The sequence below is a fragment of the Oryza sativa genome, chromosome 7 (genome assembly GCF_034140825.1).
Source record: "Oryza sativa Japonica Group chromosome 7, ASM3414082v1".
Classification (NCBI taxonomy): Eukaryota; Viridiplantae; Streptophyta; class Magnoliopsida; order Poales; family Poaceae; genus Oryza; species Oryza sativa.
In genome coordinates this window covers 16,060,789-16,076,632 of record NC_089041.1, presented here as the reverse complement: position 1 = coordinate 16,076,632, position 15,844 = coordinate 16,060,789, and the positions used below count along the sequence as shown (strand labels likewise).

The window sequence follows — 15,844 nt, the reverse complement described above, 5'->3', positions numbered from 1 at the left end:
TCATCGCCGCCGTCTCACCGCCCACTACGAGGCTACCGCCACTCACCGCTATCTCTTTAAATCCGAGTAACTTTCTCTGTCTCCGCCTATACCTCATCCCTGATAGCCAACCGGTCGGGGTCGCAGTCGTTGAAAATCAACGAGCTTGCCAGAGTGGAAAGAACGATGTAATGTGCACGAATCTCGGAGTGTCTAGGGTCGAAAATCTGCCGAATCGGGCTTAAATTCAAAAGAAAAAGATAAAAAAAAGAAGAAGAAGAAGAAGAAGAAGAAGAGAGAAAATGGCGATTACCCCCGTCGATTCCCCCTCCCCTCCATCTCCGATCAGCAGAGCCAACCTGCACTTCTCCCGCCTCCTCGCGCTCCCGGCCGGTGACGGCGAGCTGGCTCTCGGTGTTAACACGGCGACCCCCCACCCTAGCATCCTCCTGTGTGTGCGGCCTCCTTGCGAGCAGGTCTGGAGCGGCGGCGCGCGCGGCCGGCCCCCCATCTCGGTCCTCGAATCGAATCGGAGGTATCCATTCCTCTCTCATGTGATGGCTTGGCATTGGTGGGGATTTTGTGCTCTGCTGATGCTAATTGGTAGTAGTAATTTGGTACTGCGCACTGAACTACTGATGATGATGTTGGAAAACCATGACGGCAGTTTTATCACTGAATTGAACTAGTAGTGTGTGGCAACTTCTGCCAATCTACCTGGAATGTGAAGTTTCTGCAGATAACTAATAACTTCGCTTCTGCCAAATTTCTTACCCTCACATTGATTATATTTGTTTGCTTAATTGTAGATAGTACTTCAGTTTGGAAAAATGTCAGGAGATTAAAATTGGTGGAAGCCACTTGGCGCAAGTGCTACTCTTCACTCTTCAGTCACTGAATAATGAAGTATCCCTGTACAATGAAAAGGTATTTCTGGCATTTTATGATGAGAGGATAATCACCTTTTTTCAGGAATAAGTAAAAGATTTGGGCATCATTGCATCAAGCCGAACAAAAAGGTTTATAAAACATCAAACACATCCTGTGTGTTGAGCACAATGGTCAAACGACTGGAACAAAGGAAAAAAAAACCGACAATTCGACCTAAGCTACTGACAGAAACTAAGGAATCAGACTACTAAATGAGGCAAGCTCTTACTGTGCGACCCACTAATTCGCTTCTTCTGCAATTGACGCAATGATCCAAGAACAAGCACTTTTGCAGAAGTGGAGGTGAGACATCTTTGCAGGGGTTGGCCTGTTGACAGGAAGCCTATTGAGTTTACAAAATGGTGGCATGGTGTAATGTTGTAATATTTTGCTACTCACTTCAGTTTGCAGTTAATGAGTTTTGGAGTAATCATAGCATTAGCCAAATGTTTTCTGACATAGCAAAGGTCTCCAAGGTCTCAGGCTCTCAGCTTACCATGGCAGACCTGGTCTTACTGATTGTGCACTATTTCCTCATAGATATTCCCCTTCTAGCAGTAATAGCATAATTCCCTTCTTTCTGTGGAATTTCGTATGTTCAAATTATTTCAATATTGCCTCAGTTTTATACTTTGCTGGTGTTAATTGCTACTGAACTACTGATAATATTGGAAAACCTGGCCTTATATGGAATTACTGAAGTACCTTCCCTTCGATCTCAGTTTACCATGGGAGACCTGGCCTTACTAGATTGTGTACTAGTTTCTGGTCATAGATGTTCCCCTTTTATGGGCAGTACCTTATTAATAATCCCTTTTCTTTCCTTTTGACACTGACAGTCTTTAAATTACTTCAATACTAACGAATTTGCTAGTGCTAATTGGTACTGACAATGTTGGAAAACCGCAGCAGTAATTGGTGTGGCATGTTCTGCCTGAGATGTTCAGTTAATAACGTTGTTCCAGTCTACTTTGTTACACTCAGATTGCCTTTTTGTTTGTTTTACTTTAGGTAGTACTTCAGTTTGCAAAAGACGATGATATTGGATTTGGTGGAAGTCACTCGGCACAAGTGCTGCTGTCAAGAGACAGGAAGCTGACCCCTGTACAATGTAAAGTCATTGCTGCCATGCACAGGAATCCTGTGCATATATGATCCAAGATGCAACACTTTCGCACAAGCGGAGATCAGGATTCAGGAGATAAGTTCAGCTTACTGAAGACCTGCTGAGTTCAGCTTGAAGTTGACAAGTTTTGCAGAAATAGCTGACTCTTTTTTCACATTGGAGCCTGTGAAACTGTTGTAAATTCTTGATGACGCTAGATCTTTTTGTTTTGTATATTCTTCAGTAAATGTAAATATAATGTAAGATGCACTTTTAAGTACGAATCCTGATATAAGGGGCACAGCAGCTCTGTTTTGCAGCTGCTAGTATGGTGGTCATGTAAATCGATGCAAGAAAAGCACCAGGGTGTCAGTGGCACTCGTGCTATAGTTGACATTTGCAGTTTAATAAAAAGATGAAATGATTGTTCTATATTCTCAGTCATACCATATGTCATCCATTGAGGTTAAAAAAACTTTTGTGATGGATGATTGTGAGCCTTTTGTTGCATGTGATCACTTCAGTCAATAATTCAGTAACAATGGTGCATGCTTATAACCATTGCTCATGGTGAATCTGAAACTGCTGTTTTTGGAGCCTGTTGTCAATTCTTGCTCATATGTAAACCTGAAGGATGACAACATGCTGGCTTGTTTGCTTCACAACCTGCTGATTATATCCATACTGGGGCAATAACTGATTGTGTACTTCAGTACTTCAGAAGATACAGATAAGGAAACAGAGAAAGAACTCCACAGCAACTGTATTTGTGACTGTCCACACATACAGAGAATCAACACTTCATTGAATCTGAAAGAAAGAACTCCAACTGAATGTGCACCACTCAAGAAGTCTGACAGATCAATGAATAGAATTGGGAATATATTTATTGAACAGGGAATATCGTTACAATAATGTTACTTACATTGAATCCAACCAATCAACAAATAACTCATCTTTGCATAGATTAGTCAATAAACTAAGGGACATCTATCTACTCTGCCCTACATACTACACAAGAATATCAACAAATATCGCCTCTGCACTACAGATTACAGCTCTTCTTAGAAAGACAATGTCAATGCCAGTGTTCTTGGTGGCTAGCTATCTCCAGGATGCTAGCTAGTCTGCAAGATCGAAGAGGTCGTCCATGGAGAAGTCGATGCAGCTCGTGTCATCGGTGCTGACGTCGATGTAGCTGAGCACCTCGTCAATGCTCTCCGGGAAATCCGAATCACACCACGCCGGCACCGCCTCGCCGTCCATGGAGGAGGAATACTTCTGCTTGTCCATGAGGTTCACCGCCGCTGCTGCACCACCTCCGGTGTCAGCTTGCTCTAGTGGCAGGACGATCGGTTCGGCGTGATCACGGAACACCGTGTCGATCAACGGGCCGGAGGAGCTCTGATCGGCGCCATCAGCATCCATCGGCAGAGGATCGTGCTGTGGCGGAGACCCCAGCTGCTCGAACATGGCGGTCTCTGACACGCCACCGTCGTTGTCAGTGTGGGCGCCGGCAGTGAAGTCGATGTAGCTGAGCGCCTCATCAGTGCTCTCTGGAAAATCGAAATCACACCACGCCTGCGCTGCCTCGCCGTCCATGGAGGAGGAGTATTTCAGCTTGTCCGTGAGGCTCACCATTGCTGTGGTAGTCTCTGCTCCGCCTCCGGTGTCAGCTTGCTCTGGTGGCAGGACGGTCATGTCGGGGAGATCACGGAACGCCGGGTCGATCACGCCAGAGCAGCTCTGATGATCGGCGCAATCGGCATTGCCAGGAGGGAGATCCACCATTGCCACGGGCGCGAGCGGAGGCTCCTGCTGCTCGAACGGGGCGCTCTCTGACATGGGAGGCCAGCGCTGTTGCCAGGAGGGCTCCATGCCGGCGGTGAAGTCGACGTAGCTGAGTACCTCCGGAAAATTGAAATCACACAACGCCATGGAGTAGTTCTGGTTCACCACTGCTGCGGATACGGTGGTCTCTGCCTCTCCGGCGTCGGCTTGCTCACAGAACGCCGGATCGATGACACCGTAGGAGCTCTGATGATCGGCGCAATCAGCATTGCCAGGAGGCCCTTGCTGCTCGAACAGGGCGGTCTCTGACATGGGAGTGCAGGGCGTGGCGCGTTCCATGCCACCGTCATCTGGCTCAGGTGGCAAGACGATCAGGTCAGCAAGATCGCGGAACGCCGGATCGATGACACCGTAGGAGCTCTGATCGTCGCCATCTGCTGCTAGCGGAAGAACGGGCTGCTCGGACATGGCGTCCGTGAGGTTCACCACCGCTGCGGTAGTCTCTGTAGTGTCTCCGGCATCAGCTTGCTCCGGCATCATGTCGGGGAGATCGTGGAACACAGGCTCGATCGCGCCGGAGAAGCTCTGACCAGCGGATTCGGCGCAATCCACGGCGCTCGGCTGCACGAACAGGGCGGTCTCTGTCACGGCGCGCCGGGGCGCGGCGCGTTGTCCACCGTCGACGTCGTCGTCATGGACGCGGGCGCCCAGGCGTTCCGGCTCCCGCTTGCGCTTCTTGCCGTGGCCGCTGAAACGGACGCGGTAAAGCCGGATCGGCCACGAGGCGAGATCATCGGGCGCCGTGATGGCGTACTCGTGCATCACCCACCCCGAGCTGCCCCTCTCCCCCTCGGCGAAGAAGCTCAGCATGTACTTCCGCCACTCGATCTCCAACCCGCCGCCGACTTCGCCGCCGCCGTCGCCGCCTGGGACGCTCAGCCTCTCACCGTCGACGCAAACCCGCTGCCCCTGCCAGAACCCCCCACCCTCGACGGTACGCTTCTGCCGCTTCCCCTTGACGTTCTTGGCGCGCGCCTCGGCGAAGAAGAAGGCCTCGTCGCCGCCCCGGCCGTGATCGGCGAGGAGCATCCATGGCGGCGCGCCGAGGGGATCCGCCTCGTGGATGACGCCGTGGAGCGGGATGGGCTGCTTCCGGAGGCGCCGGAGCAGGTAGCGGGAGACGAGCTCGTCGTCGGCGGGGTCGAACCTGACGCCCGGCGGAAGCCCATCCGCCGCCGCCGCCATAGCCGCCTCGATCGCTCGAATTCTAGGGTTTTGGGGGTGAATTCTAGGGTTTGGGGGGAAAAGGAGGGAAGGAGGCGAGGAGAGGCGGAAGCGTGTGTAACGGGGCTGGATTTGAATTTATCAGATGGGGTGACGTCAGCGCGACGCGAGGCCAGCGTTTTTCTCACGCGCGCGCCTTCTCCTCTGCCGCGCGAGCAACTTCAGGGCTCAGTTTGATAAAATTTGAGCGATTTGGTTTTGGAAGAAAGTTTCTAAAATTCGAGCAGAGGTTTCAACTATCGCTGATGCTATGCTCCATGCGCCCTGCAAGTACTTAGTCCTGAACTTCTGAAGATTTGGTACATGTTTCTCAACTTCTGAAGGATTTTGTCCCTGTTCTGATCTTCTGAAAGTGAATTTGGATAATTGAACTTCTAAAGACAGTCAAATTACAGGAGAAAAAACAGAGTATTCCTGGAGATTTTAACAGAGCATCTCTTGAAGAATAAGTTTGATTTTGAGCGTGTGTTTTTTTTTAACTAGGACTCCCATTTCTCTTACTAGAAATGAGATAGCGATTACAAAGGTCTCGTAATATTTTGAGCGTGTGTTTTCATTCAGTTTCAAATATATGTCGTGATGATGTGATAGATCTGACGAGAATAGCCTTGCTCTCAACATTGTCAATGTCCCGCTATTTTTACCCTTCTCAGGACTAAAAAGTTCAGAAATGAAAACCATTCAGAGTCATAAGAATTCAGAGAAGTTCAGAGACATTTTGTAAGGGACAATTTCTTATTTGACCCTGTTTTGAACTGTAACTGCCAATTTAACCATACTTTTTGAAGTTTGCTTATTTGACCCTCCTTTTTGAAAACGAAGCTGCCGTCTGACCCCCCCTTTCCACTACTCCGTTAGGGTTGAATAAAAGAAAAGAAAAGAAAATGCTACTAATATTCCTAATGCCCAAAATACCCTCAGAAACCCTATCCATCTCTCTCATGTGACACTCTCTCTCTCTCGTTCGAATCGTGAGTCGGCGGCGATCTGCTCCTGCGGCGGCGGTGATCTGACGGGGCGGTGGAGGAGCTCATCTGAGGGGACGGCGGCGGCGCTCAGAGTGCGCTTGGAGGAGCTCCGAAGGGGCGGCGGTGGGCGTCGGCAAGGGGGCGCTCGGCCGGCGTCGACGAGGGGGCTGCGAGGGGGCCGCGACGGGCGTCGGCAGCGGAGGGACGCGGAAAGAGCGGGTCCGTGCCGGCACCGGCTCGTGGAGAGAGGAAGCGGCGGCGGCGCACGGAGGGGACGACCGGCCGTGCCGGCTCGTGGGGGACGGTAGCGGCGGCGGCGGAGGGGCTCGGAGGGAGCGGATCCACGCCGGTGCAGCCTCGTGGGGGGATAGAGCGGCGACGGCGGCGGAGGGGCATGGAGGGAGTAAATCCGCGGCGGCGCCACCTCATGATGGGAGGGATCGACGGCGGAGGGGCACGGAGCGAGCGGATCCTGGCCGGCGCCACCTCGTGGAGGGAGGGAGAGGCGACGTGCGGGAGCTCGGCGGAGGAAGCTGCGGCGGCGTGCGGAGGAAGTTCCGGCGGCGGTGATGTGGCGGATCCGGCGACGGTTCGATGGCGATGAGGCGGATCTGGCGATGGCTCGACGGTGGCGGCGGCGGCTGCGCTGTTCCTCGATCTGGACGCGGAGGACGAGTTGCGGTGGCGATGCTCCTTCTCGCTTCGAAGAGGACAGAGACGCGGTCTTTCTTGTTCCGAACAAGGAGGAAGACGACACAAACGTGTGAATAAGAAGGGCACAAACGTCATTTCTTGTTTAAGTTAACACCGTTACGTTGATTTAATGGAAGGGGATCAGATCTGATCTTCAGTTTTGAAAATGAGGGTCAAATAAGCAAACTTGAAAAAGTAGGGTCAAATTGGTAGTTAGTTAGGTTCTAAAACAGGGTCAAAAGCGCAATTGCCCCTTTCTGTAACGGAGTGAAATCTGCATGCATTTCACCGGTTTAGAGATTTCGATTCTGATGGCCTCATGGGCACTTTACACATACCAGATGAAATGAAGGGCAGAGTCTATTAGTGCTCACTTTTCTCATGTTCCTTATCATATTTCAGCTATAAGGGTTTGATATGTTAATGCAATATAATACTACCTCATATGTCATTCCTATTGCCCAACAGAAAACCTCTATTTACATTAAAAATACAATCAGCTGTTTATTTGCAAAAACTATCTTGACACACTATTGCAAGTCAGACAAGATCAGCAACTCCAACGTGTTTGCAAGAATATTATTTATGATTAATAAAGCTCTCTCTTTCTTATTAAAAAAAATCTTCGCTCAATGGAACAATAAATTTTTGAAAAAACCTTAAGTATTCGAGACCATTTTCATCATATGCACTTAGCCTTCCTTTTGGAGAAAAGATTTTCTTTTCAGTTTTGCTATTTCACTTGCGACGGATCTTTAGGCTCCTGTCTTTCAATTTTTCTTTTGTAGGATCTTGTATCAAGATTCGTGTTCACGTATATTCAACTTGCAGTTAAACATAGTTACAGTGCACCAAAATTAGATTTTACAACTGTTGTCTCTAGATTTATGATTTTTTTACATGTTTGTCCTTTTTTATTTGATTCAAAATGGGTTGTATCTATTGGTTGAAAATTCTACAAGATTTGAAGTTCCAAATCCGTCGAAAGATCATAGTCCATTTTTTTCCCCTCAAAATCGTTCTCCATTCACATAGAAAATCCTCCAAATATCACCCTTTCCAAAGGACGCTTGCTGGTGCCGGCCTACGTTGTTGAGGCGCAGGTGGCAGGAGTTAGAAAGGGGGCAGAGGGGTATGTGTCGCGAGAAGAAAAGAGTTCTAGGGCTGTGTTCGGTTGGTAGTGTTGGGAACTAATCTCTCACGCATTAAAAATGGAGTGACTCGTTAGCGCATAATTAATTGAGTATTAGCTATTTTTTTGAAAAATGTATTAATATGATTTTTTAAAGCAACTTTAGTATAGATTTTTTTTAAAAAAAAATACATCGTTTAGTAGTTTAAAAAGTGTGTACGTAGAAAAGGGGCTCGGGACTGGTCGTGCCCAGGCTTGGCCGGGCCGGGCTGCCCATTTGGCTACAATCTCATTCTAGAATTGTGGGCAACTTGATCCACGCAATGAAACCAAATCAACACCCTCTAGGAAGATGGAAGAATCTGTTGGCCCTTTGGATCAGACGACACCTTGCTGATCTTGTCTGACCTGCAATAGTGTATCAATATAGCTTTTGCAAATAAACAGCAGATTGTATTTTTGGTGTACAGAAAAGTTTCCTGTTGTAAAGCACAAAAGGATATAGTTGCGCAATAGGAATGACATATGAGGTAGTATTATTTATATTACGGACCTCTTCACTTTGATGCTAAAAAAACCTTACTAAAATTTGGCAATGCCAAAATTTTGGTAACTATACCAAAATTTTGGCAGGATTTCTTATATAGTTATAAAAATTTGGTAGCAACTAAATGTAGCTATTTTTTTGGCAACTTTACCAAAATTTGTTAAGGTTGAAAATGACATCAAAGTAAACAGGCCCTACATTAACATATAAAATGCTTATAGCTGAAAATATGATAAGGAACATAAGTTTTTTGTTGTTGTTGTTGTCGTCGTCGTCGTCAAGAAGCCTTCTTTGAACTTCTCTGAATTCTGATGTCCTTGAATTGAAATCGCCGAACCGATACAAGTCTGAAGGCTTCATTCCATTTCTGAACTTCTTTGAATTCTGATGACTCGGAATGATTTCCATCTCTTAACTTTTTGGTCCTGACAAGGGTAAAAATAGCAGAAGGACACTGACAATATTGAGAACAAGGCTATTCTTCGAGAGATGCTCTGTAAAAATCTTCAGCGATACTCTGTTTTTCCCCTTCCATTGAATTATCCCAATATAATTACCGAAGTTGAGGACTTGGATAGGATAAAATCTTCAGAAGTTAAGGAATTGGTACTTGCAAGGTGCACCGAAGCATAGCATCAGCGGTAGTTCAAATCTCTAGTCGAATTCAGAAATGTCTCTGAACTTCTCTTCGTTAAAAACTTACAATCCCTGCAGACTTCACTTCATTACAGAAAGACAGAAATGTCTCTGAACTTCTCGGAATGCTGATGACTCTGAGTGGTTGAGATCAGAAGTACTTCAGACAATACTCTGTCCCCCCTCTTCTTCAATTACCCTAATTCTACTTTCGGTATCCTTCAGAAAGTTCAGAACATGGACAAAATCTCCATAAGTTCAGGACTTGGTAAAAACAGCAGAAGGACACTGACAAACCTATTCTTCAAGAGATGTTCTTTAAAAGTCTTCAGCAATAGTATATACTTTTTCTCCTGCAATTTGACTGTCTACATAAGTACTAGCAACACTCTTGTCATCCCTCCAATTGAATTGCCCCAATGTATTACTACTATTTTCAGAAGTGCAGGCTGTACGGAGCTTATCAGCAGCAGCGATAGTTCAAACCACTGCTTCGATTTTAGAAACTAATCAAAACAAGTTCCAATTCCAAAACCAAATCGCACAGATTTCATCAAACTTCCAGAAGAAGAACACAAAAAATCCGCAACCCAGACTCAAATCCCCTCAACCGTCGCTCGCGCGGGAGGGGGTAACACGCGCGCGTGAGAAACACGCTGGCCTCGCGTCACGCTGACGTCATCCCCCCATCCGATAAATTCAAATCCACAGCACCGTTGCACACGCTTCCGCCTCTCCTCGCCTCCTCCCTTCCTTTCCCCCCCAAACCCTAGAATTCCCCCCCACAAAACCCTAGAATTCGCGCGATCGAGGCGGCTATGGCGGCGGCCGCGGATGGGCTTCCGCCGGGCGTCAGGTTCGACCCCGCCGACGACGAGCTCGTCTCCCGCTACCTGCTCCGGCGCCTCCGGAAGCAGCCCATCCCGCTCCACGGCGTCATCCACGAGGCGGATCCCCTCGGCGCGCCGCCATGGATGCTCCTCGCCGCTCACGGCCGGGGCGGCGACGAGGCCTTCTTCTTCGCCGAGGCGCGCGCCAAGAACGTCAGGGGGAAGCGGCAGAAGCGTACCGTCGAGGGTGGGGGGTTCTGGCAGGGGCAGCGGGTGTGCATCGACGGCGAGAGGCTGCGCGTCCCCGGCGACGGCGGCGGCGGCGAAGTCGGCGGGGAATTGGAGATCGAGTGGCGGAAGTACATGCTGAGCTTCTTCGCCGAGGGGGAGAGGGGCAGCTCGGGGTGGGTGATGCACGAGTACGCCATCACGGCGCCCGCTGACCTCGCCTCGTCGCCGATCCGGCTTTACCGCGTCCGGTTCAGCGGCCACGGCAAGAAGCGCAAGCGGGAGCCGGAACGCCTGGGCGCCCGCGTCCACGACGACGACGTCGACGGTGGAGAACGCGCCGCGCCCCGGCGCGCCGTGGCAGAGACCGCCCTGTTCGTGCAGCAGTCGAGCGCCGTGGATTGCGCCGAATCCGCCGATCAGAGCTTCTCCGGCGTGATCGAGCCTGTGTTCCACGATCTCCCCGACATGATGCCAGAGCAAGCTGATGCCGGAGACACTGCAGAGACTACAGCAGCGGTGGTGAACCTCACGGACGCCATGACCGAGCAGCCCGTTCTTCCGCTAGCAGCAGATGGCGACGATCAGAGCTCCTACGGTGTCATCGATCCGGCGTTCCGCGATCTTGCTGACCTGATGGTCCTGCCACCTGTGCTCGCGCAGCAGGAGCCTCCGCTCGCGCCCGTGGCAATGGTGGATCTCCCTCCTGGCAATGCTGATTGCGCCGATCATCAGAGCTGCTCTGGCGTGATCGACCCGGCGTTCCGTGATCTCCCCGACATGACCGTGCTGCCACCAGAGCAAGCTGACACCGGAGGCGGAGCAGAGACTACCACAGCAATGGTGAGCCTCACGGACAAGCTGAAATACTCCTCCTCCATGGACGGCGAGGCAGCGCCGGCGTGGTGTGATTTCGATTTTCCAGAGAGCACTGATGAGGTGCTCAGCTACATGAACTTCACCGCCGGTGCCCACGACAACAATGACGGCAGTGTGGGACGCGCCGCGCCATGGCGTCCCGTGTCAGAGATCGCCATGTTCGAGCAGCCGAGCGCCGTGGATCTCCCTCCTGGCGATGCTGATTGCACTGAATCCGCCGATCAGAGCTTCTCCGGCGTGATCGAGCCGGTGTTCCATGATCTCCCCGACATGATCCGTGAGCAAGCTGATGCCGGAGACACCGCAGAGACTACTGCAGCGGTGGTGAACCAGAACTACTCCATGGCGTTGTGTGATTTCGACAGCGGCATTGACTTCACCGCCGGCGCCCACGACAGCGGCATGGAACGCGCCACGCCCTGGACTCCCATGTCAGAGGCCGCCCTGTTCGAGCAGCAAGGGCCTCCGCTCGCTCCCGCGGCAGTGGTGGATCTCCCTCCTGGCAATGCTGATTGTGCCGATCATCAGAGCTCCTACGGTGACATGATCGTCCTGCCATCAGAGCAAGCTGGCGCCGGAGGCGGAGCAGAGACTACCGAGGCCCTGTTCGACCAGCCCGTTCCGCCGCTTGCAGCAGATTGCGCCAATCAGGGCTCCTACGGCGTGATCGACCCGGTGTTCCGCGATCTCGCCGACTTGATCGTTCTGCCACCAGAGCAGGCCGACGCCATGGACGGCGAGGCGGCGCCGGCGTGGTGTGATTTCGATTTTCCGGAGAACATTGATGAGGCGCTCAGCTACGTCGACTTCACCGCCGGCGCCCACGCTGACAACGACGGTGGCGTGTCAGAGACCGCCATGTTCGAGCAGCCGGGGTCTCCGCCACAGCACGATCCTCTGCTGATGGATGCTGATGGCGCCGATCAGAGCTCCTCCTCCGGCGCGCTGATCGACACGGTGTTCGGTGATCACGCCGAACCGATCGTCCTGCCACTGGAGCAAGCTGACACCGGAGGTGGTGCAGCAGCGGCGGTGAAACTCATGGACAAGCAGAAGTACTCCTCCTCCTCCATGGATGGCGAGGAGGCGCCGGCGTGGTGTGATTCGGATTTCCCGGAGAGCATTGACGAGGTGCTCAGCTATGTCGACTTCAGCACCGATGGCGCGAGCTGCGACTTCTCCATGGACGAGCTCTTCGATCTTGCAGATTAGTTAGCATCCTGGAGATAGCAAGCCACCAAGAACACTGGCATTGACATTGTCTTTCTAAGAAGAGCTGTAATCAGTAGCGCAAAGGCGAGATTTGTTGATATTCTGGTGTAATCTGTAGACTAGAGGCAGAGTAGATAGATGTTCCTTAGTTTATTGACTAATCTATGCATAGATGAGTTATTTGTTTATTGATTGAACTCAATGTAAGTAACATTATTGTAAGTAATGAATATACTCCCTTTTCAATCATTATATTCCCTATTCAAAATCAATATACTGCATTGATCTGCCAAACATCTTGAGTGGTGCACATTCAATGAAGTTCTTTCTTTCAGATTCAGTGAAGTGCTGATTCTTTATGAGTGGAGTCATAAATATCCCAAATATCCCAAGTAAACATTCAGTTATAACTCCGGTGTTGTTCTGACAACACCTAATGTTGTCAGTATGGATATAGCCAGCATGTTGTGATCCTTCAGGTTTTGCATAACATGGATATAATGAAATAATCCTTCAAGAATTGACAACAGGCTCCGGAAACAGCAGTTTCAGATTCACCATGAGCAATGTTTATAAGCATGCACCATTCTTACTGAATTATTGACTGAAGTGATTACATGCAACAAAAGGCTCACAATCACTCATCACAAGACCATCTTGACCTTAGTGGTGATATGTGATATGATTCTGACTTCTGGGAATATAGAACAAATATTCGAATCACATCCTTTTATTTGCACTGCAAATGTCACTTATAACACAACGACCACACTAGCAGCTGCAAAACAGAGCTGTAGTTCCCCTAACTTATGTCAGGTACCAGGATCAACACTTACAATTACATCTTACATTATATTTGCATCTACTGAAATACTGAAACGAAGACATCTATCATCCTCAACAATTTACAACAATTTCGCAGGTTCCAATGCAACAAGAGACAGCTATCTCTGCAAAACTTGTTAATGTCAAGCTGAAGATATGACAATGCCGGACCATTCACTGTGCCATCATTTTGTGAACTCAGTAGGCCTCCAGGTCTCATCTCCTGAATCCCAATCTCCACTTCTGCGGAAGTGTTGGATCTTGGATCATAGATGCACAGGGTTCCTGTGGATGGGTGACTTTACATTGTACAAGGGTACCTGCCAATCTCCAGTCAGCCTCCTGTCTCTTGCCAGCAGCACTTGTGCCAACTGCCAAGTGACTTCCACCAAATTTAGTATCATCATCTCTTGCAAACTGAAGTACTACCTACAATTAAAGAAACATAAATGCAATCTGAGGGTAACAAAGTAGATAGAACAAAGTTATTAACTGAAAAAATCTCAGGCAGAACATGAACACCAATTAGAGTCACGGTTTTCCAACATTATCAGTACCAATTAGCACGAGCAGATTCGTGTGTACTGAAGTAATCCAAAGATATAAAATTAAAAACGAAAGAGAAGGGATTATAAATAAGATATTTCTGGTAAAGGGGAGCATCCATGCCGAATTTCATTATATACTTATTCATGATTCATCCTTTCCTGTATTACCAAGAAACAGAAAGTCTCATGACAGTGAGTTTGCCTAACCTCTGTAGCCACAGAACATGCCATCCCCAATTTGGTAGGATTACTGGGTCAGAATCAGTAACGGAATAACACCAGTACACCACACCCTCAATGAAGCCCATTAGGCTATGCTTCCAAGGCTGCAGTTAGCTGTTCACATGAAGCCACCAATACGTCATACGTTAGAGGATATATTAGCTACAAAGCAATGATAACTCAAACTGGCCCCCACGAAACTTTGAGTTTCGCAAGTTTCAAATTCAATGAAGTATGATATTCAGCAGTAGGATCACAACGCATTCTGCATCCAGGAACTAACAAACTTTTTTCCAGTCGTTTTTGACCTCTGTGCTCAGCACATATGGTGTGCCTGATGTTTCATAAACCGTTTGTCCGTCTCAATGCAATGATGCCCAAATCTGTTGCTTATTCCTGAAAAAAAAAAGATGACTATCATCCCATGTTCTAATACCAGCAATACCTTTACATTGTACAGGGGTACTTCATTCTTCAGTCTTCAGTGACTGAAGAGTGAAAAGCAGCACTTGTGCCAAGTGACCTCCACAAATTTTAATCTCCTCACCTTTTCCAAACTGAAGCACTATCTACAATTAACCAAACATAAAAAATCAATTCAATTTGAGGGTAAGAAAGTTGGCACTAAAGAAGTAATTAGTTATCTGAATTCTGAAGAAACTGGGCATTCCAGGCAGAAGCTGCCACACACCACTAGTTCAATACAATAATGATAAAATCGCCGTAATTGTTTTTCCAACATTATCGGTAGTAGTTCGGTACCAGAGACAATATTGTAGTAACTTTAAAATATGCCAAATTCAACAGAGAGAATGGGATTATGCATTTATGCTCATGCCTGAGATGTTATTACTGACAGAAGGGGAATTTTAGAGTGAATTGCACCTTGAGCCACCTTTGATTACCATTGTTACAATTTGGACTAGGTTAAAGCCAAACTTTTCACTTTGGGCCAGATATCTTTACATGATGTTTCAATTTGGACTCCCTTCTTCTTCCTCCAACTCTCTTCCCCCTCTCTCCCCTTCAATCTGTAAAGTCTTCCAAAGAATTCAAAGGGTAGTTTGCATTTTCAATCATCGACTACCTAGTGCTTGTGGCTTAATTTCAAGGACAGCGGAGGGTGCACAACAAGTATTCCTACTGGTAGCAACTAGCATACGAAGAAGCTGGCCGGCAATGACAGACAGTTGCTGCTACTTTCTGAACTGACGATAAGAACTAAGTCAAGTAGCAGATAGCCACGCTCAAGCTCATGCTCGACCTCCGCTAGTGCTACATGTTATGCTGCACGCCTGCGCTAAATTTCCACATGTCGCTCGAGCTTCAACAAGTTTTGCAGCGCTCAAGCTCCGCCTTCGTAGTGCCGCCTGCATTTGAGCTCGAAATCAACTTTGGCGGGTGGCTACCCTGTGAAGGGTTTTGCTTCTTGCCTTTTCATGCACTACACCTGATCGAGAAAGAGACCTTGAGCTGTACAAAGAAAAGAGAGGAAGAAAGGGAGCTGGAGGAAGAAGAAGAGAGTCTAAATTGAAACTTTGTGTAAACATACCCGGTCCAAAGTGAAAAGTTTACTTTTTCACTGGTCCAAGTTACAACACAGGTAAGAAAAAATAGCCCAAGATGCAATTTACTCGGAATTTTATCTACTGTACGAGAGAAGGAAGGAACTAGTGCATAGCATAATCAGTAGGGGTGCGAGGTCTCCGATGCTAAGCCGAGACCGAATCGAGGGGAAGGCTACATGGGAGAGCGTCAGGGTTGGGGGGCTGGGGGCATTGCGCAACATCCCGCCGGCTTCCCAGTCCGGGTTCGCGCCCCCACGGGCCACGGCGTCGGCGGCGATGGTAGCGGCGGCGTTGAACAATGGATGGAAGAGAAAGAGACCAAGTAATACCGGATTAGGTGGAAACGGAGGGGGAGAGTAGTAGGATGTGCACCGGAGTTGGAGACCGGCGGCGGCGCGGCGATGGCTGGAGCACGGCGGTATTGGTTGGCTTCGGCTCATAATAAGCCAAAAAAAATAGGAGTATAA

The 15,844-nt window shown here is 48.9% G+C and overlaps 2 protein-coding genes and 1 long non-coding RNA gene across 3 annotated transcripts; 2 read left to right on the top strand and 1 right to left on the bottom strand.

Annotated features, from left to right (window-relative positions):
- Nucleotides 1-272: 272 nt before the first annotated feature.
- On the top strand, nt 273-2,458 carry LOC9268176 (uncharacterized). The gene is made up of 3 exons (XR_010742360.1): nt 273-514; nt 789-906; nt 1,921-2,458. It is a non-coding gene; the product is annotated as an uncharacterized lncRNA (long non-coding RNA).
- Nucleotides 2,459-3,079: 621 nt separating this feature from the next.
- On the bottom strand, nt 3,080-5,091 carry LOC107275504 (uncharacterized). The gene has a single exon (XM_015790487.3). The coding sequence runs from the start codon at nt 5,048-5,050 to the stop codon at nt 3,137-3,139; it is 1,914 nt and encodes a 637-aa protein (XP_015645973.1). The 5' UTR covers nt 5,051-5,091; the 3' UTR covers nt 3,080-3,136.
- A 4,704-nt stretch (nt 5,092-9,795) lies between these two features.
- Nucleotides 9,796-12,463, top strand: LOC4343147 (uncharacterized). Its single transcript, XM_015790920.2, has one exon. The coding sequence runs from the start codon at nt 9,884-9,886 to the stop codon at nt 12,212-12,214; it is 2,331 nt and encodes a 776-aa protein (XP_015646406.1). The 5' UTR covers nt 9,796-9,883; the 3' UTR covers nt 12,215-12,463.
- Nucleotides 12,464-15,844: the final 3,381 nt, after the last annotated feature.